The sequence below is a fragment of the Falco naumanni genome, chromosome 4 (assembly GCF_017639655.2).
Source record: "Falco naumanni isolate bFalNau1 chromosome 4, bFalNau1.pat, whole genome shotgun sequence".
Classification (NCBI taxonomy): Eukaryota; Metazoa; Chordata; class Aves; order Falconiformes; family Falconidae; genus Falco; species Falco naumanni.
The window spans coordinates 62,788,558-62,808,152 of NC_054057.1; the positions used below are offsets into that span (position 1 = coordinate 62,788,558).

A 19,595-nucleotide genomic window follows, 5' to 3' on the forward strand; every position below is an offset into this window, starting at 1 on the left:
GGGGAAGGGAAGGCTGTTCTTCTGCCGCTAGCTTTTCCCAGACAGGCAGCGTAGGTGTAGCCAGCAGCCCCCGTCCTCACGGGGTCCCCCAGGTGGGCACGGGCCCCTCCAAGGTCCAGTGCTGGGCAGGGCTGCGCTCCACTCAGCTCCCGGAGCAGCTGCAGCCCCAGCCCCGAGCTGTGCCGGCTCCTTTGCATCCAATCCTCTTCCTCCTCTTCCTCTTCCTCCTCTGCCTTCTCCTCTCCTCCTCCTCCTCTCCTGCCCTCGCTCCCCTCCTGCTCCCCTCCTGCTCCCCACGCCGGATCGTACCGCCGCTGCAGAGGCGGGGGTCTGCGTGCCGGAGACCACCAGGTGGAGACAGACTCTGCCCGAGGGGCACCCACCCTGTCCCCGCAAACCCCGACTGCTGCTGCCGCCGGTGCCTCGCTCCATGGCCTGTCTGTCTGCCTGTCTGCTGGTGCCCATCGCTGACAGACTCGTGTCCGTGTTCTGAGTATAACTTGCCAAACTCTTTATTCTTTCGATATTTGCAGATATGTGCCACTGTTTCCAACTTTTCATCAACAAAAAGGCCTTTCCAACTCCTTCCAAATTAGAAGATCCAGGTGGTTACACACGGCACCTCTGTACAAATTCTCTCACTTTTCATTGCCTCTCCAGGGCCGGATAAGGGATGGGCACTGGGATTGATCTAAGATTAGAGGCTCGCCCGCCCTCCAGCCAGCATGGGTCCCCCCCTCGGAGACACGCAGGAGCCTTTTAAATCCCCCCAATGTAAAGTCTAGGAAGCGCTGAGACGGCCTGCGCCTGCACTTTAAGCTGGGACATTTCTGGGCCTGCTGGATGCTGTCTAGGCACTTTCCATGCTCGGGGATGCCAGGCGGACGACCCTCATGGGATGGGAAGACCTGCAGACCCACCGGGACCGGGCGACAGCAGCGAGTGGAGCTGGATGGGCCAAAAGACGCTTTGCTGCTGCCTGTGGGAGCTGCTGCTAGCGCCTGCTGCTAGCACTCAGCTCCTTCCTCCCTACTGCACCTCCTGCAGCCTGCATGGACTCCTGCTCCTCCTCCTCTTCCTCCTCGCAGCAGAGCAGCCATCTATGTCTCTTTAGTTTTCTTCTCTTTCAATCTCTTTGTTTTGTTCTGGGCCCAAAAGCAAGTGAATTGGTGTCCCAGGCGTGTGGGCTCGTGTCCCTTTCTGATCCAAAGCACATGGGGCGCTCCCGGACTGAGGGGGTGTGTAGGACGCTCCAGAGAGACGCTGCCGCTGCCCTTCTGCCATTGTTGTGATTCTGAATGTATTGATTGTGCTCCATGCCGTGTATGACTTGATATTTTCCTCTGTCCTGAGCACTTTGAATGAGTTCTGCTCAACAGACTGTATATTTCATATTGTATTTATTGGAGTTTGCTCTCACCGCAGCTGCCCTCGGGGGCTGGCGGGTTTTGCTCTCAACTCTCTAGACGTGTGATAGATATTTATTGTCCATGCTCTTTTGTAAGGGGCTGGTATCTCTGCCCAGTGACCTGTGCTACTTTGTATGGTGCAAGTGTGTTAACAGAATAAATCTGTTGGATTAGTAGAGGTGTGAGTTCCTTCACTGCCTTAGCCTCTCCTGCTTCCATCCATGCTCCACCTGCATCCCATGCCATTTCTGTCTGTCGCCATGTCCTGTGTGCCCCCGCGGGAGGCGGGTCAGAGGTAGCCCCATTCTGCTAGGAGAACAGCACTGCTGACAGTTGTGGGGGGAGAAGGCAGCTTGCCAGGGGACAGGTGGTGGGGAGGCTGGGGCTGGAGTGTCCTTAGAGGGGACGGGCGAGATGCTGGCTGCTCCATGCGCTGGGAGACCTGGCCTTGGGGGAGAGTGGTCCGGTCTGGTCTGGTCTGGCAGCCCGCCTGGGGGTGGTGGGGCTGTGTGTTTCCATCTCCTGTGCCCTGTCTCTAATGGACCTGTGTCTCTTCTCTTCCAGTCTCGAAAGGGCGCGGACCCAGAGCGGGAGAAGAAGGTGCCGGAGTGTAAAGCGGACAGTATCGGCAGCGGGCGGGCCATTCCCATGAAGCAGGTTCGATCCTCCTCCCTTCACCCCCAAGCGAGAGCAGGCTCCCTGGGGAGGTGCCGTGAGGCTTTTTGGTGCGGTCCAGAGTGCCTCTCCTGGGCACAGGGGAGCATGGAGGAGCCGGCCGTCCCTTGGCCCAGCTGGTCGGGCATCCTGGGGGGCTGCATGCCTGCTAGGCTCCAGTAGCGTTGTACTGGGGGTGCTGGTGCAGACCCTGTGCCATGTGCGGGTGCTGGGTGCGGAGTGGGGTGCTCCGGCCAGCTGGCGGAGCAGTTCCAGCAGAGGGCATCCACACCCTGCGCCTGCTCCCCGGCTGCACACACCACCCCCCCCGCCCCCGCCGCGGCCCCCACTGCAGCCCTCCTTGCCTTGCTCCTCTTCATCTCTTCTCTCCTTTCCGCTCCCGCTCCGCGCCAGCCCAGCTGCCCCCTGGCAGAACAGGCAGGCTCTCCTCATCGTGGGCAATGGTAAAAAGCAGCGAGCACAGCACCCACACCATGAACTGTCATGGATCAGAGGGAGACAGCCACTTGCTCTGGCAGCAGGGCGTCCAGCTCCTGCCTCTGGGCTTCCAGGGAAGCTCAAGCTGCCTGGAACAGACCCTGAATATTGCCTGCCCCTGTGTCCCATCAGCTGGAAGGCAGTAATGGGTAATGTCCAAGACAGCCAAGTAGTATGGATTGCCTGGATGGTGTCTCCACCAGGATTTCCTTGCACTACTGGCAAGGCTCATCCATACATTGCTTTGCAACACCTGGCTGTGCTTCTGCTTTGCACCCTGTGCACTCTATTTTTCTTCCTGTGGCCCCAGCTGGCCTCTCTGTGCCCCATCTGCCTGTGCTATGCATGAGGCCAGTTCACGTCTGCATCGCAGGAGCACTGGGGCAGGAGGGCAGAGTCTGCATCCCAGCTGGGTACTGTCTTCATGGCACCATTTCGTGCTGAGTATTCACTGGGGAAAGAGATCCCTGGGAAGGACTCGGTGAGGCCAGGCTGACTGAGGAATGGGATGGAGGGTCAAAAGAGGGAGACCCTGCTTGCTGCTGGAGCTCCCAAAGCTTCCTGCCCTTTCTAGTCCATGTAGTAATGTTGTGAAAGGTTTGCAAAGGGCTGTTAGTGCTGCGGACAGGGGAGTGCCATGGAGCATCTGGAAGGAGGGCTCTGGTGTCAAAGGGGAGCAGTGGTAGGGGCAGCAATGCCAGGGCAGGGGCTGTGGGGCCTTGCACGGAGGGACTCTCCTTCCAGAGTGCCAAAGCTTTGAGCAGACCCTGCAGGAAGGGACGTACCAGCTGCATGCCCCTTCTCTCTATGTAGCACAGTTCCTTTTCTTCCTCAGTCTCCTGTTTGGAGCAAGGATCAAAGCTCCTTAACTGGTTTTTCCACTGGTTCTGCTGCTGGAGTGCTTGCCTCTGTATCCGCACTGCTCCTCTCATTTCCAAGCAGAGCTGGCTGCCTCCGCGCACACTTTGGTAGGGAACATGTGCCAGAGACGATGGGCATGCCCACTCCAGCACCCCTCGCGCTGACTGGGAGGGCTGTGAGCTGCACAGTCCGAGGCCTGCCTCTGTGCCTCATGTGCTGCCCTTTGGCTGCCAGTACAAGTACTCGGTGGGTACTTGGTGTGCAGCAGCAGCGCCTGCATGCTCTGGTTTTGAGTCAGCACAGCATGGCGGGTGGGGGAAGCAGCGGGCTGTTGGTCTGTAGTGCCGAAGGGGAGGCTGAGAGCAGAGCAACTGGAGCCTTGAGATAGACCTGACTTGGCTCCCCAGAACCACGCTGCTTGCTGCAGGGGGTCTGGCTGTGGGAGCATTTCCATGACCTTTGGTTTCTGGACCTTTGGGTTGCTTTTTCCAGGACTTCACTCAGCAGGGCGAGATGCTTTCTTTACCTGCTCCTGTGTCTGTCTGTGTTGTTAACTGGGCCTGGCCTTGTCCAGTCTGCTGGCAATTACAGTGTTTTAGTGTACGTATTAAGTTGTTCCTTTGTGTAGGCAGAGTAGTGCTTACTGTGTTGAACAGTTGAACTGAGACAGACAAAGGTCCAGGTCTGCAAAACAAAGCTTTCATGTCATTTCTGTGCTTTGCAAGAAGTAGGTGCCAAACCACTTGCCTGGTTCAGGACCCAAGTGAAGTGACCGGTGGGCACGGCAGCAGCTTGCCAGGAGAGCCCACAGCAAAATGTTACCATGTGAGATCTGGGTCCGTGCCTGGGCTTTGGGCTGGCACCTCCTGTAGCCAGAGCTCCAGGAGGTGATTTTGCAGAGGAGATCCTGTCAGTCTTTATATAGGAACATGTACTGACGCTGGGGGAAGCAATGTCTTGTTGGAAAGGTAGGCACCAGTTTATGTAAATGGCTCTCCCTCCCTGGGCTCTGGCTGACTGTGTCTTACACTGTACTGGAGTTGCTGCCTCGGGGGCAATGCTCAGGCCACCAAGCGCGTCAGTGACCTGTCTCTTGAGATACTGTGGCATGCTGAAATTGCTGCCCTCCCACTGCTTGAATTAAACGGTTGTGCTACAGCATCTTAGGAAGGCGCAGAGCTTTGTTGCTAAAGGAGAAAACAGGCCAATATTCATATGCAGGTTACAGGAGATGAGGCTGGTGTAAACATGCAGTGTGGCTGATCCAGAGTAGTGTGAGACTGCTGTGCACCATCCCTGCTGTGCCATCACCCCTCCAGGAGGAGCCATGGCTCAGTACCACCAATGTGAAATGGAACACAGACTTCAAGGAGCTGTAGCTCCATATCACAGATATTCGGGACAGGTGATGGTCTGCTCTCTGATTCAGACCTGCCCTTTCTGGAAGGCTGTGGAGATCTTGTTGCTTGCTGTCTCTTTGAAGGGCAGTGAAAGAGCAAGACCTTTCACTAGTTTTACTCTTAAGTGGTCTGGTGGTCCTGCCCAGCCATAAAAGAGCAGAGAAGCCAGTCATTTTGGGGGCTGTAGAGTGGCAAATGTGCCAGATCTTCTGCCTGGGCGCTTGGCTGCTTTCAGACTGCTTCGTTTCCCTCAGCATGTGCACTGCTGGGCTGATGGCAAGAAACGCTGTGTTTGGGGTGCTGCGGGCACTGGTGGGTAACCTTGGGAGAAGTCTGATTCCTCTGCTTGGAAGAACAAGACTGGTGCATGCTTAAGTTACCTGAAGATACTTGCAGTCTGTGGGTGATGTGGGGCAGCAGTAGAGGTAGTTGCCCTGCAGATTCCTTCCATGGTCCCTGGGGCTGTGGTTGCTGTGACTGGTGCATGAACCCCTCCAGGACTCTGCAGGGAGAGAACTGGCCCTAGGGACTGCGGGCAGCCTTGCTGGGCACTCGCTGCTCTGGGTGTCCGCACTGAGCCGAGTCTGCTGGCAGGGAAGGCTGGTGGCGAAGTGGGAGGCCAGGTCGGGTGCTGCAGAAAGGAGGAACGTTGGATGGAGGGTTTGCTTGGCTGAGGGGAGGACTTACGCTGCCATGGAGGTGTGGTGGCGGGCTGTAACTTGTCACCACCTTCCCTAGCACAGCTGAGAACAACACCTCTGGGTGACACACTCTTGTCTCCCTTACACCCCATGCACACCTAGAAAAGAGAAATTCCTGATGGGACAAGTGATACCATGGGTGCTGGCCCCCCTCTATGCCTGGGACAGTACCTCCTCTCCCTCCAGGCAGCCAGTGCCTCTGCTGTGGACTCGGGGTCCCTTTCCTGCGGTGTCCTGTTGGTGATACGTAGGTTCAGATAGTCTTGCAAGGTCGGAAGAGCTTCATAGCTGGACGCTTGTCACTGAGAAGTGGGTTAATTAGGCCAGGAGACTAAGCTTCCCCAGCTGTTCATTACTAGGAATGAACTCCTAATTGCACATGCACCAGATTCGTTCCAGGAAGGCTGTACTGAACACACAGGCAGCCCAGGGGTCCCCAGGCCCCTGGCCCGGCTCAGTTTGGGCCATGCACTCCAGTAGGGCCCAAGGCGGATGACTCCTCCTCCTTGGGAGCTGGGATCATGCTGGGAGCTTAGATTACATTTAAATTGCCATTTGCATTTTCCAATCAATACACGACTTTACAATTAAGTTTGGTGTTAAAATTCTTAGCAAAAAGTGAGTGAAAGGGAGATTTGTGGAGTAAACGAGTCCTTTGGGGGCCATCGCTGCTCCCTGCTTCATTACGCTGCATATTGCTGCTGCTGCTTTTACTGTGCACCACCACAATCCAAACACAACACAGAGACGCTGGCGCTGGCCAACAAAATGCTGGGAAAGAAAGGAAGAGTGGGGAGAGGAAGAGGACTGGGCTGTCTTGCCTTTCATCTCTGGCAGCTTCTTCCCTTCGTGCATGACTTCCACACTTGGGAAGAAACTTGTGGAAGAGTTACGTCTTGTTAAGTCTTTCCATGAGAAGCAGAGGGAGCTTGATGTGTTGCCGGGCGCGCCGGCGCAGGGGTCTCAGCAGATCTGAGGAACCCGGCCAGGAGGTGCATCAGGGTGCATGCGCAGGAGCACGTCAAGGACGTGCATGGAGGAGACAAGTTGAGCTGTGGGGATGCGCCTGCCTCTGGCCTGTTCCCCTGCGTTCCGCCTGGCTTTTCCCTCCTTGCTGCTTCTCGCTTCTCTGAGCTGCAGTGGGGGCTGTCTGCCAGGAACACCAGGGTTCTCGGGATGCTGCTGGACCAAACCGCCACATTCTGCCATCACAACAGAAGAAGCTGGGCTACAGAGTTGTAACCTTGATGCAGTCAGCACAGCATCACCGTTAAAACCTGGAATCCTCTCAGCTTCTGTCCCCTGCCTCTTAATCTCCAATACAGCAGCGAACAACAAGTCTAACTGAGCTCTATCCCTTGATGCAGCTGTTCCTTGCAAATGTTTGGCCTTGAGGGCCCCTTCTCCTCCCCCCCATTTTATTAGATGTTTAGTTAGACTGTGTAGTTGCTCCCAATTTGGATTCTTGTGCCTTCTGGCTTGAAAAAATGGGCTGCCAGTGCTCGAGTCTGTGTTTCCAGGTCTGGTTTTGCTTGTGTTTCAATTTGCAAAGTTCCAGATTTGTAGCTGAACTAACTGCAGCTGAACTCTTCTCTGCAGACAACATATTTTTGGGGCTTGACAGAAGATGCAGCAGCCTGAAAGTGTTGAAGTGGGTATTTTGTAGCACCAAGGTGCGTCAAGTCAAAGACACATCAAGGAGAGGAAAGGTGGCCAGAGTTGTTTTGCAGTATGTATTGACAGGTCAGACCGCAGAACTGAGCCAGGTTTAAGGCCAGAAGGGATCATTATGCCCAGAAGCCAGAGAATTTCAGCCTGTGACTTTGAGCTAAATTTGTAACTTCAGCCTGGTCTGGAGCAGATTTATTTGAAGGATATCAAACGGATGTTCTCAAATTCAGAGTCCACCATTTGTTTATATTAGTTGCTCTGATATTTAATGACTGTATATGTGAGGAGGAATAATCATTTTCATATGCTGCGTGGGAAATGCGTGGCTAGAGAAGGTGATTTTGTGTAGGTCAGAGCCAGAGCAGAGCCAGCCGTGCCCTGGTGTTGAGAAAACGCAGGTACCGCTCGCTGCGTGTGAGGATGGCTTATGAGACCCAAGAAGCAGTCTTGCCTCTTGGCATGGTAAAGCCCCAGGTGGGCTGCCGTGTCCCAGTCAGGACACTGCCCTTCGAGCTTGGGGACGGCCGGGAACTCTGCGGGACAGGCAGGTTAATGCTCTCAGAAGCACCTTTTGCAGCGCAGGAGTGATGGATTTGGGGCTGCGAGTGCGGAGGAGAGAAGAGCGCGTGGAGATGTAATTGAAGTCGATAAAGGCTGCTGTGGAGGTCTGGGGACCGAGCTGTGTGGTCGCTATGGCAGGACAAGTGCTGTAGTGCCATTTTGTTGTGGAGGTGCAGGAAACGTGTGGATCCAGTCTCTGGTGGGGAGGACCGCAGTCTCCATCGCTGGTGGGTGTTGTGAAGAGTTGGAGTGGCATGGGTGCACCTGGGCTGGCCCTGGGCAGGGATGTGGCAAGGTGACCTCTGAGCACCCTTCCAGCTCTGCTTTGCTATGATGATGTCGCGCCTGGGGGTAATGCTGTCTGCTGTGTCCGACCTGAGCCCACTGCTGGGTGGTGTTACTTCCCCGGCTGAACACCGGGAGCTCAGGAGCCACATGGTGCTGGTGCTCTCTGTCCCCAAGAGCCCACACTGCATGGGTTGGGCAGTCTGGCCCCAGGAGTGGGACCTTGCCCGAGCTGCGCTAAAATCCTTCTCAAGAGCCCAGTTTGCCAAGCGATAGGAGGCAATTTGTGTTAACGACCAGCCGCCGCAGTCATTTATGCTGTGCAGTTTCTATGTTTCCTTCAAGTTTTCTGGGTTTGTGTTTTCTTTGAGCTCATTTGGGGAAGACGCTGATTAAATAGTGTGAATCAAATGCAGACTGGCTGGACCTCTGTACAGGTGCTTCTGTTGGATGTTGATTTGCCATTTATGATTACACTTGTTCTCATTTACGATTATGTTTTGAGACCTTTCACTTGACCAGTTTTTACTCTGTACATTAATGGCTTTATGGATTTTGTACAGTTGGTTTTTAATGGCGTGTGCTGCTCAGTTAAAATCCTGACAGAAAACTCAAAATGCTGTGTCAACACAGCCACCTTTGTCATCAGATACAGCCATCTTACCAAAAGCAGGATCAGACTTCTCTGATGACCTGTTTCTGCCTTGGATGGCATTAGTTAACACTGCTGTCCTCTCGTTCCTTGCTGATCACTTCTTGCGGTGGCTTTTCCACTGTTTTGCCCAGCGTAAGTGTCCAGCTAAGTGGCCGTAATTACAAGGGTCATTGCTTCTTCCCTTGTAGATCTTGGCAAAACATGAGCTTTTGGACTGCTGCCATGTTCCAAGGCATGTTAAAATCAGCACCTTTTAACCACTGCTGAGTGAGCTCTTGTAGCTCTTGAAGGCAAGGGATCGGGTCCTGCCACCAACACAGCTCAGTTTTTGCTGCTCTGTTCTAACTTTCTCTCCCTCGCATGAGTAGGAGGCATTTCCTTCTCGCACTGTTTGCTTCCCAAGTACTGAACATAAGCAGTCATGGAGCACTTCTGCCTTTTCTGCATCATTTATTGCCGATTTCATGGTCATGTCTGGCAGTGTTGTTACCCCAGCAAGTGCCAAACCCTACAGCATTTTGTTGTGTTTTTCCATCGTGCGGGCGCAGCAGCATCAGTCTCTAGGCAGTGGGACGGGGGCCCCAAATATGCCAAGGCTGGCAGGACAGAGACTTTCTGTCCAGGTTTTTGAGGAGGTGCTGGCCTGGGGCCCAGATTTTTACCCTATTAGGAACAGCCAGTCTGGATGTCTGTCCAGACGGTGCTTTTGGAGGGCCTGGGCCCAACAGTTGGTAGATCGAGTTTTTCCCAGACTCTCTTATTCATTCATACTTCTGTCCCCCCGTGCTTTCCTTTCCCCCTTGCTGGCAGAATACTTGATGTTCTTTCCCTGGTCCCTGCTCCAGAGCAGTTGCACCTGGCTTCTTGCCCCGCTTTCCTTCTCCCCTTCCACCTCTGGTCTCACCTGGTGCATGATGAATTGCTGCTAGAAGCAGATTCCCTGGGGAGACGGGACTGGATGGTTAGGGGGGTTCGAGCCCTGAGCATTGGTTCAGATCAGTGGGAGTTAGTTCTGGGTTGGGCTGGTGGGCAGATGGAGCTTCAGGGCACCATTGTTCTCAGGCCCTGCGAGCGTGCTGTGCCTGAAGGCCACAGGATGGATCTCATGTAAAATCTTGATGGGGAGAGGGGATGAACTGACCCCTCAGCTGCCCAGGACCTGCTCCACCTCCTGGAGTGTGTCCCTGGCTCCGTTTGTTTGAATGCTAAGAAAGAATGGTGAGCAGGCAGGAGAATATGCATCTCTTGTGAGACCTACACCTTGGCATGTTGTTCCGTTGATCAGCCCCTGCCTGTCCGATTGTCCTTGCCTTGACCTCTGGCTGTGCTTTTGGTGGTGGAAGAACGTCTGTGGGCACGGTGGAAACAGAGCAAGCAGTGTCGAGTGGTGATGAGGCTGGCTTCTGCCTTGTGTTGGCACTGTCTTTCAGCACAAGAAGAGTTGCCCAGAGGGGGTGATTTGGGACAGCAGAGTATGTGATGGGTCCCTCAGAGGATCTGAGCATTTACACCAGCATGTAGAGACCCTTACCTCTGAGAATGGCAGAGGCGCTGTCTGTGGAGGCATGCTGGGGTTGGTGAGGAAAGGGCTCCAGCACTTTTCCTAGGGAAGATGCCGTTGGGAAGGCCAGCCTAGAAGATGTTTTCTTGATCCTGATCTTCCTGTCTCTTAAGAGACCAGTCTCCTACAAGGGGTAATGCTGGAGCTGCTCAGGAGGTGCCTGGGCCAAAGACTGAGACTCTTGATGCTTCTCTTTTAGGGCATTCTCCTCAAACGCAGTGGCAAGTCTCTCAACAAGGAGTGGAAGAAGAAGTACGTGACGCTGTGTGACAACGGAGTCCTCACCTACCACCCCAGCCTGCATGTAAGTACTGCGCTGGGTTGGGAGAGGAGTGGGGTGGCACAGAGCAGTGTCCTCCTCCGTGCTGTGGCTGCTGCTGCAGGTCCTCTTGTGGATGCCAGTCGCAGAGGGCTGCTTGGGAAGGGTCTGGCAGCTGACGAAAGCCCCGGCCGCGCTGGCAGCAGGGCCCTGCAGCCCTCAGCACAGCAGGTGTGTTCGCAGCGCTGCTTTCTGCTGCGGTGTGCGGGACACCTCTTCCCTCTCGTGAAGGCTGTCTCTGTGGTGCCAGGCTGGGTGGGAAAAGCTGATAGGAACACGCTCTGCAGAGAATTACACTAAGTAAATGCATCTTTTCTCTGTTTCCCTCACTCAGCCTGTTAAAGCAGGGATTGCTGCCTCCCTGCATCTGGGGTGAGGAGCAGGCAGAGGGCTCTTTGCAGCCACAGCTGATGGTGCCATTTGGGTGTGGAATAATTTTCCTGGCTGCTAGGTATTGGGTAATGGAGATGAGGTGCCTGTGCAGAGCCTGCCGAGCTGAGCTGTCACTCGGTGCATCTCTGATCCTCTTCACTGCTTGGCTCAGGCGCACAGCTGCCTCCCCATCCATCTCTGTCGCCTCCCCACTGTGGGGCTAATGACTTCTTCCCCATTCCCTCTTGAGCACAGTTTGCTGCTGAGGCAGCGAGCCACGGACAGGCACACCTGTGACATGGAGGCCACTGCCCCCTCTGCAGAGAGGCCGCGCTGCAGCAGGACAGCCAGGGAGCAGCTGGGGAGCGCAGGGCAGAGCTTTGGAAGCAGTGTGCTTTAGGGGCTGCTGGAGCACCTCCGGGGCTAAGGGGAGAGGAGCGAGGGGTTGCAGCTCCTGTGCTTCCTGCGTGCTCCCAGGCCCTCGGTTTGCCCCAGATCTCCTCAGACTTATGTGTATTGGAGTGCCCTGAGCCTCAAGTCTTTCTCCTCATTTCTCACCCTGTATCTCTGACTCAGGCTTACAGCGCTCAGTTGTCTGGCTCCTGAGCCACTGAGCCTTTTAACCCTCCTGTCCTTACACTGGAAAGCCAGTCATTGCATTCCCTTGCCTTCGTTTGTGGGAGCATTGAGAACAGGCTTTTTTTCTTTCAGTGTTTGATCCCTGTACCATATTGTGGTTCTGCAGTTCCCTAACTTCATAACCCCGTTTTTGGTCTTTGTATAGAACCAAACTGGGAGGGAATGGCTGCTGCTACTGCCTGCTCTGCGTGTGTGCTCACACACGTGTGTGGGTTTATCACATTTCCATTGTAGACATCGTAGACCATTATTACAATCAGCTGTAGAGGCAGAGTAATTTCTGGGATGTTGTTTAACCGCCCTCAGATGCTGCTGCTACACACTAGGTTTCTCTCCTTTTTACACCATTTCTTCCTCAGGGGGTGATCTAGATTGATGTCACTTGCTTTCCTTACTTCACTTCTTCAGCGTTTCATTTCATTATTGTGTTGCCCCAAGCAAAAATCTGGTTTGCTTCTACCTGGTGCTACTGGTGATCCACACGGCCCCGTTGCTAAGGAAGGTACGAGATGGGCCTCTCCTCCCCTAGGTTTCACTGAAAGCTTTGAACCTTGCACCCAAGATAGGTAGTGTATTGCCCTATGTGTTTACCTAGGGCAAGGACTAATTATATGCAGGCCACAGAACGCAGAGCTGCTTGCTGCCCGGCTCTGACTTCTGCGAGGATGGGGGTCTGCACGCTCCCTCTGTGCCATTTGGGGATAAGAGCCACACCACCTACCATCGTGTCATGTTTTTTATTGCAATGCTGACAAAGACTTTGGTGAGCAGCATGCTCACAGGATGACACAAGCAGGGCATGTTAGGGTTGCACAGCCTGGGTCACTAACGGAACCTGTGTTCCTGAGGAAGGGCACACACTGCTTTGTCACTTCCATTTGCAACAGCAGCTCTCAGGCCAGCAGGCACGTGGTGAGTTTAGCTGCCGGCAAGAACAAGTATGCAGATCCTCGGTCAAGGAGACACTCGGCATCCTGAAGTTCCTTTCCTGACATGTGAAGTCTCAGCTTCAGCCCTGCCTCACTCAGGTTGAGTCTGACTGCCTTGTGTCTGGAGATGGCAGAATTCAGGGCGCAGCAGAGGTCCCTGAGGGCATGGCTGGGCACCATTCGAAGGGTTTTTTCCAAGCCCCTGTCAGGATGTCCAAGCCCCAGAGCATTTTTTTGCTGCTTTTGTGTTCCCAATGGCATTTCTTGGCATTATTCAGGGCAATTCCTGCCTAGGCTTCTCTTCTCTTGCACCTCTGTTGTGTTTTCTCCCTGTCCCTCTTGGGATGGGTGTGGGTCCCCCAGGGATCAGCAGCCCTGTCTGTCTTCTTTTTCCTACAGCAGACTTATCTGCCCCAGATATGTCTGTGCCCCATCGGGTGGTTACTGGCTGGGTGATACTTCTGATTTTATAAACCAAAAACTTCCTGGCAGGGCTATTCATCTGCTTTTGGGTGTTTGTCACAGTCTGCTTCTGGATCTGTATCTTGACACCTCCAGCCTGACTTTGAAGTTTCCTCACTGGGAGTCAGGCTGAAACTGTGGGTTTACAGTCACAGGCTGACAGAGAGCACTCTGGTGAGCTGGGTCCAGCCCTGAAATTAAGTGTTCTGTGGATTCTCGGTGGAAGCGTATCTGCCTTGACTGTCAGCCTGGGCCAGTGCATGGGTCCTACAGAGCTGTGTGTTCCTGCTGTGAGGTGCCACCTTTGCCTCCTCTTTGGAGCAGTGAGTGGTTTCAGAGGTTTTGCATGCAGAATGGCTGGGGCTGGAGCAGTGGGCAGCAGCTCTTGCTGAAGGCGGGAGCGCCTGGGGGCCTGGTGTCTGGATTCAGCACAGCTTTCCTCCTTGCAACTATATTTTTCTTACCCTTCTGTGAGTGTGTTCAATTTCTATGAAGAGACCGGTGCGGCATCCTATCACTTTCCTAAAGCCTTGGAGACTAAATTCTTCTGCTCATGAGGAAGGCTTATGTGGTTCAGCCCAACTTCACTGGCCAGGCTGTTGTGCTGCACAGAGCTAGAGAGAAAGCATCTCCCATTTTGCAGCCAGTGGAGCCATTCACACAATCACCTTCTGTTAATTCTATCTGCAACATCAATTAAATTGTTTGTAGAAACTAATTGAATGTGGCTTAATCACACATCTTAATAGCTTTCCACGCTTTGAACTCGTTGTTAATTCCAGTAATAAAATGAAATGAGAGAACTGGCTGGGTAATTAGCGAGGAGGCTTGGGAAGAAATTGCTGTTTTATAGCATGTAATAAAAGCAGTGTGCTGGTGACCGCTCTCTCCGGCAGGCAGCCGGCTACCGCAGCAATTGTGCTGAGTTAGGGAAAATCCTTCAGCCCCTCTGAGATTCACTGCCCAGGGGTGCCACCAGGCTCCCACCCCACCAGGAACAACTTGGAGCAGTGTTTGGTTGGGCCAGTATCTCGGAATCGCCCAGGGCACTAAAGGCTGCGTGCATGTCATTTGAGGTCAAGTCACCCAGAAGCTGGAAGCCCAGAAGGGTGTGCTGCCACGCTGCCCTGTCTTTTGGGTTTGCCGTGCAGACTGGATGCCTGCCCAGGGGTCTGTGAAAAGACGAGCATTGAAACCAAGGTGCTGAGGTGCTGCTGCGAGGTTGTAACCCTTGCAGGTTAGTCACCTGAGACCACAGCATTGCACATACAGTGCCCATTCACCTGCTTCTTGGAGGCAAGGACTGGGAGAATGGTTGCTCTTTGCTCTTAAACTGATCTTGTTCTTGTCTTTATCTTCTTGGATATGGAAGCAGATGGGAACCAGCTCTGAGTTAATCTTTTCGGTGACCTCCTTGTGAACTGGAGCGAGCCCAAGCCTCCCTGCAGCAGCCACGGTCTCAGCCTGGACGGTTTCTGCCATTCCTCTCCCCATAGTAGTGCACACCCCCAGTGCAGAGAGCTGGGGGGATGCACCCACATCTTGATGCCTCCCAGGGTCCCTAGCTCAGCTTTTGATCACCCCTCCCTTGAGGTCTGCCCACCAGCAGGGCAGGGCAGTTCCCTTCCATGTGTCTCTGGAGATCACATGGATCAGTCACCTCCTGGGGGCAGGAGCCCAAGGAGGAGCCAGCCATGTGCGAGGGGGTTAGGGGAGAGCTACAGTGCCCTGTGGAGCAGGGAAGGGGCAGAATACATGGGAAAGGATGCAGCTCTCAGGAGACGTGGAGGGCTGAAGCCTTATTTTGACTGAAAGTTGAGATACTGTTAATAGACAGAGCAGAGTGATATTAACAGTCCACATGTGGAATTTTTGGTTATATAGTAGTCTACCAGAAGAAATGGTGGAAGCACCAAGTTTTGAGTAATGTAAAGCTATGCAGGTGGATATACAAGGGACTTACCCTGAGCTGTGTTGTTCTGGGCTTGAGTTACCCTGGGTGTGACCCGAGAGGGAATTTCCAGGTATCCAATTATTTACACTGTGTACTATATTATATTATTAGCTCTTACAGCTGAGTGCTGTGATTAAAAAGACAACGGATGACAGGGAAGAAGAACTGTCTGCCACCTAAGTGCTCTTTTGCTCCATCTAATCTCTGATCCCCAGCCAGGCTTTCACACATGGGCTTGTCGTGGCATCTGACTGCCCATGGCAACATCCCGATGCTATTCATATCAGAGCTGACTAGTTCTGGGCACTGAAAGTGAGACCTGGCACTTCTCCGGAGCCAGTTCTCAGGCACGAGCTAGTCATGGGAAGAAGGCAGGTTGGAGTCAAGGCTCTGCATGCGTGTTGTCAGAAAACAGTTGGCTGTGGACATGGGGGAAGTCGGAGGGTCTGGAATTTTCCTCCTCATCTGCACTCTCTAGCCCATCTGACTTGGGACTTCAGTATAGTGCAAGAGAAACCAGCATGTGGTGAGCTCCCAGCTCACCTCCCGGTTGCTGGCTGACCCTCTGTTAACCAGTTACCACGTGGATGAATGCATCTGGATTTTAGTTTAGGTTATGGGGCTGAGAGGGCTGGGCTGGGGCAGGGCTGATCCTGAACCACTCTGCCTCTCTGCTGTAGGATTACATGCAGAACATCCATGGGAAGGAAATCGATCTGCTGAGAACTACAGTGAAGGTACCGGGCAAGCGGCTACCCAGGGCAACAACAGCAGCAGCACCCAGCGCTAGCCCCAAAGCCAACGGGCTTGTGAAGGAGAGGAGCAGCACGCAGCTGACGGGAGGCACAGGTAAGGGGTGCTGTGGGTGCACAGATCTGGCGGCCGTCCTTCCCTCGGATGCATCAGCAGTGCCTTGCTTTGCTGAGCTGGCAGCAAAAGCTGTTCTGAAGTTTCTTGCTTTCACCACTCTTGAGAGCGCCTTTGGTGGGTGTTGGCATTTCTCTGTGTGTCTCAGGTAAGCTCCTGTTGGGATTTTATGCTGGTTAGTGTCCAGGACAGAAGAAAGAGTTGAAGGGCTTTACCTAGTGATGTGAACTCCCTGAGAGGAAACAGTCGGGTCCAATGAGCTGCCCTGCGTGGGGGAAGCTGTTCCTCCGTAAACCAAAAGAAATCTCAACCAAGGATGTCCTTTGATCCCTGGAAAGTTGTCTTCTGTTTCTTTCCTTTTCCGTGACCCTCTTTTTCCTACTTGCTTTCCCCTGGAGAAACACTAATGTGAGGGGCTTGTTTTGTAATTATTATTCTTCTGTGTGCACGTTCAAGCGGCGTAGCTGCCGCGGAGACTGGTGAGAGGAGGTGGGGTTGGGAGGCTCTCTGGATTCTCAGGGGTTCATGCCACACCGCTTACTGCTTCTCCTGCCACGGGAGGTATTTTGCCCTGCCCAGGGGAACTGTTGAACTCCGGGTTTTCCTGCCTGTTTCCCAGGGCACTGACATGCCTCTACTTTGTCCTCAGGGCTGGTATCCTTGGCCAGGGTGGGCAGTTTCCACACGCATTCTTCCCAGGCAGCTGTTGGCAGCAGCCTGGTCCAGCAGGGTATGGGTACCTCCGCACTCTACAGGAACACAAGGGAGTGCTGATACTGCTGCTGCTAAGAGAAACCCTTCGTAACCTGGTACTGTGCGCTGTGCCACCGAGGGTGAGCTTGGGTGGCCACGTATGTCCTCGTTTCTGTTCAGTCCTGCTGTGCATCCGGGTTGTGTCCTGCCGTCAGGGTGTTGTCGGCACCATGCTTCACAGCTTTCTGGAGCTGAGGACTCGTGAGATGGGGTGCAGCTGGAGCAGACGCCAGGAGCTGGCTGGGGTCCTCAGCGTCACAGATGACATGGGGAACACGGCATGCTGACATCGCTGTGTTCGCATGGTATCAAGTGTGAAATAATCAGCCTTTTGAACCCAAGCCGCTGTTTCTGTAGAGTCACCCTGCAGACCAGATAAACTGCCAGCGAATGATTGCAACTGCTGTCTTTTTTGACCAAGGATGCGGAACTCTGCCGGTGCTCTGCTGCAGCTCTCCGCCGCACACTGTCATTTCCCCGCCCCCGCTGTGCCCCCCAGCAGGCCCACCCCAGTGTGTAGCAATTCCTGCCCCTGGACAGAGGCACTTCACAGGCATGCACTTATAGGGTGCTTTGTCTGAGCTCCCGGAGAAGGTTATCAGAGCTCTAGGAAGAATTCAAAAGCAAACCACAGAAAGGCTTGTGCCAGTGTCAAACCAAATGCTCGCATAACCCTGTATCCGGCTTTCAACAGTCATCTCAGTCCTGTTGGGCTCACAAGAGCAGATTGAGATGTGACTTGATTACTGATTACTGCTGCTTGGAAAAGCAGCACCTAGAAGTGAGCGCTGTGCAAGGACTTTCAGTCTGGTTCACAAAGCTTGAGGAGACGCAGTGCACGGAGGCTGAAGTTAGAACAATTTATACTTGAGAGGAGATGGAGTTTCCTAGCAGGGAGGGTAATTAAATGTTATAATAGTGTATCTGGAGAGGTAGTGGACTTAGCACTGCTTGAAGCCTTTAAAATGAGATTAGTTATCTTTCTACAAGATATGGTTTAATCCTGCTCACGTGTGCGTCGCCGCATACATGTGTGTAGGAGACCAGACTGGAGGATACGACAGTCTTTTCTCATGTAGAAATCTGTGAATTTGAGACCCTCGTGTCCAGCATCTTCTCTTGGGAGCCCTGGGCAGAATAGTGCTACTGTGCTACCCACAGCACATGCATCAGCATGGGGCTCGGTGTTAAGACAGCAACCAAGATTTTATGTGTCTTGGCTTTGGGTGGTTGTCTGCACTGGTCAGAAAGGTTTTTTCTCCTGGTACACAAATGGTAAGATGTTTTCTGAGGAATTTTTTCAACTCGCTCAGATGCCTCTGAGACTGATTGCAGCTGACGATGCAGTCGTCACGGTAAGTGCACTGACATGATAAAAAATCCTCTGAGGTGTCTCATTCATATCCCTGTGTAATGCAGAGTACTGGATTTGGGGTTGGTAAAGCATCTGCCCTGCTTCAAATTAGCAGGGACTTGGCAGTTTTGCTGCCTTTGGGGCTAGGGACGGGACTGTTGCTGGGGTCTGCTGGCCATCTCTCATCTAACACGTGCTTTTGGGCAGCTGGAGAGGGAGTACCTCAAAATCTGCACAGTGCACAAGTTGCGTCTAACAGTGCACAAGTTAATCTTCAGAGGACAGGAGCTCTGGAGACCTGAAGGATTGCTGTCTTACACCAGGAGTGTCTGGGTAAAACTACACGTCCTGTGTTTAGAGTTCAAAACAGGTGGTCCATGGTTTTTTACTGACCCGAGTTCCGCCAAGGTGAGTGTGCTAACTAATGTCCACTATGTGCACAGTCCTTACCCAGGGTCAGGAAAAGAAGTAGTAGATAAAGGGGAGGAGGAGAAAAAAAAGATGAAATATCTCAGAGTGCCCTGTATTCGGTTAAAATACATGTATGCAGCACTCCGGTGATGATTCAAAATAACCCCCAAAGTAGGTACAGGCAGTACAGGCTGGAGCTAAATAAAGTAAGAATGGGGAAGGAACTTACATTTGTGAAACCTGTGGGACTCTGAGCTCAATGGATGATTGTACCCCGGTACTTTAACCTTTAAAAAACGCAACTTTACTGTAGTCAGAGTTGGTTTTATTTTAGATTGCATGTGTTTCCATTGTAAACCCTGTTCTCAGAGGCACAGAACCTTGTCAGGCTTTGCAGCTGCCTTATGTCCACCTAAGGCTTACCTTTTGTGGAATGTACATGCAGATGTGATGTTGTACGTGCCCAGGGAGGCTGTGTGGTCTCCCTCCTGAGGGGTAATCAAAAACTGTCCTGACGCAGCCTGGGGCAGTTGGCTGTGGGTGGCCCCACTTGAGCAGGGGTGGACAGGACAATCTCGAGGTCCCAGCCAGCCTCAGCTGTGCTTGGGACTCTGTATTCGTTTTGTCAATACTGAAAATTTGTCTCCAAGAGCTGTAAAACTTCAGAGATTTGGTGCAGAAATTGTCTGAAAGCAGAAGGTTTGTCCTCAATTAGAAGCTTTCTTTTTTCTTTGTCCCTTGAAAAATATATTGGGATTTGATCAAAGTTTTGGAAGTTGGTTACTTGAAAGCACCTAATCTCCTGGACTGTCAAGGGCTCCTGGCAGAGCAATCTCTGCTTTTCTTCACTTTCCAACTGTAATGTCCTCCTAACATTTATTCTTGTATGGAATTTTACTGGTAAAGAGACTGTCTGGAGATGGAAGAGTAGCTGAGATCAAGCCCAGGTTCTGTGAACAGGTTTAGAGCTAACTAAATGCAATAGCATTAGTACAACATACGTGTCTGAGCCCTAAATCAAGCCCTTCAGCATCAAGAGATCCTAAAGGGCAGGCGGCTGGCCGTGTCATCTCTGCCCACTCGCACTCCTGGCCCGTGTTGCTAGCAGTGGGCAGCGTGGGGTGCGAGGTGCCTGACCCAGTGGACCGGCCAGGGAAGCAAAGCCCCACGCCTGCACCTCCATGGGCTCGAGTGCCGTGTTCTTCATCTGGGTTTTGGCGCAGGATTTGCTGGTTGTCCGTCATGCTCACTGTTCGTGTCCAGGAAGACCAAGAGGACA

The 19,595-nt window shown here is 53.2% G+C and overlaps 1 protein-coding gene across 3 annotated transcripts in view; it reads left to right on the top strand.

Annotated features, from left to right (window-relative positions):
- AGAP3 (ArfGAP with GTPase domain, ankyrin repeat and PH domain 3) overlaps positions 1-19,595 on the top strand; it is a 148,072-nt gene that overhangs the window by 84,412 nt on the left and 44,065 nt on the right. For 2 of the 3 annotated variants that reach the window (XM_040590530.1, XM_040590528.1), the window contains exons 9-11: positions 1,974-2,066; positions 10,456-10,560; positions 15,612-15,780. In XM_040590530.1, coding sequence (XP_040446464.1) covers positions 1,974-2,066; positions 10,456-10,560; positions 15,612-15,780 — 367 coding nt within the window. Of the gene's footprint in view, positions 1-533; positions 655-1,973; positions 2,067-10,455; positions 10,561-15,611; positions 15,781-19,595 lie in introns of those variants that run through there. The other variant, XM_040590531.1, reaches the window with a different exon arrangement.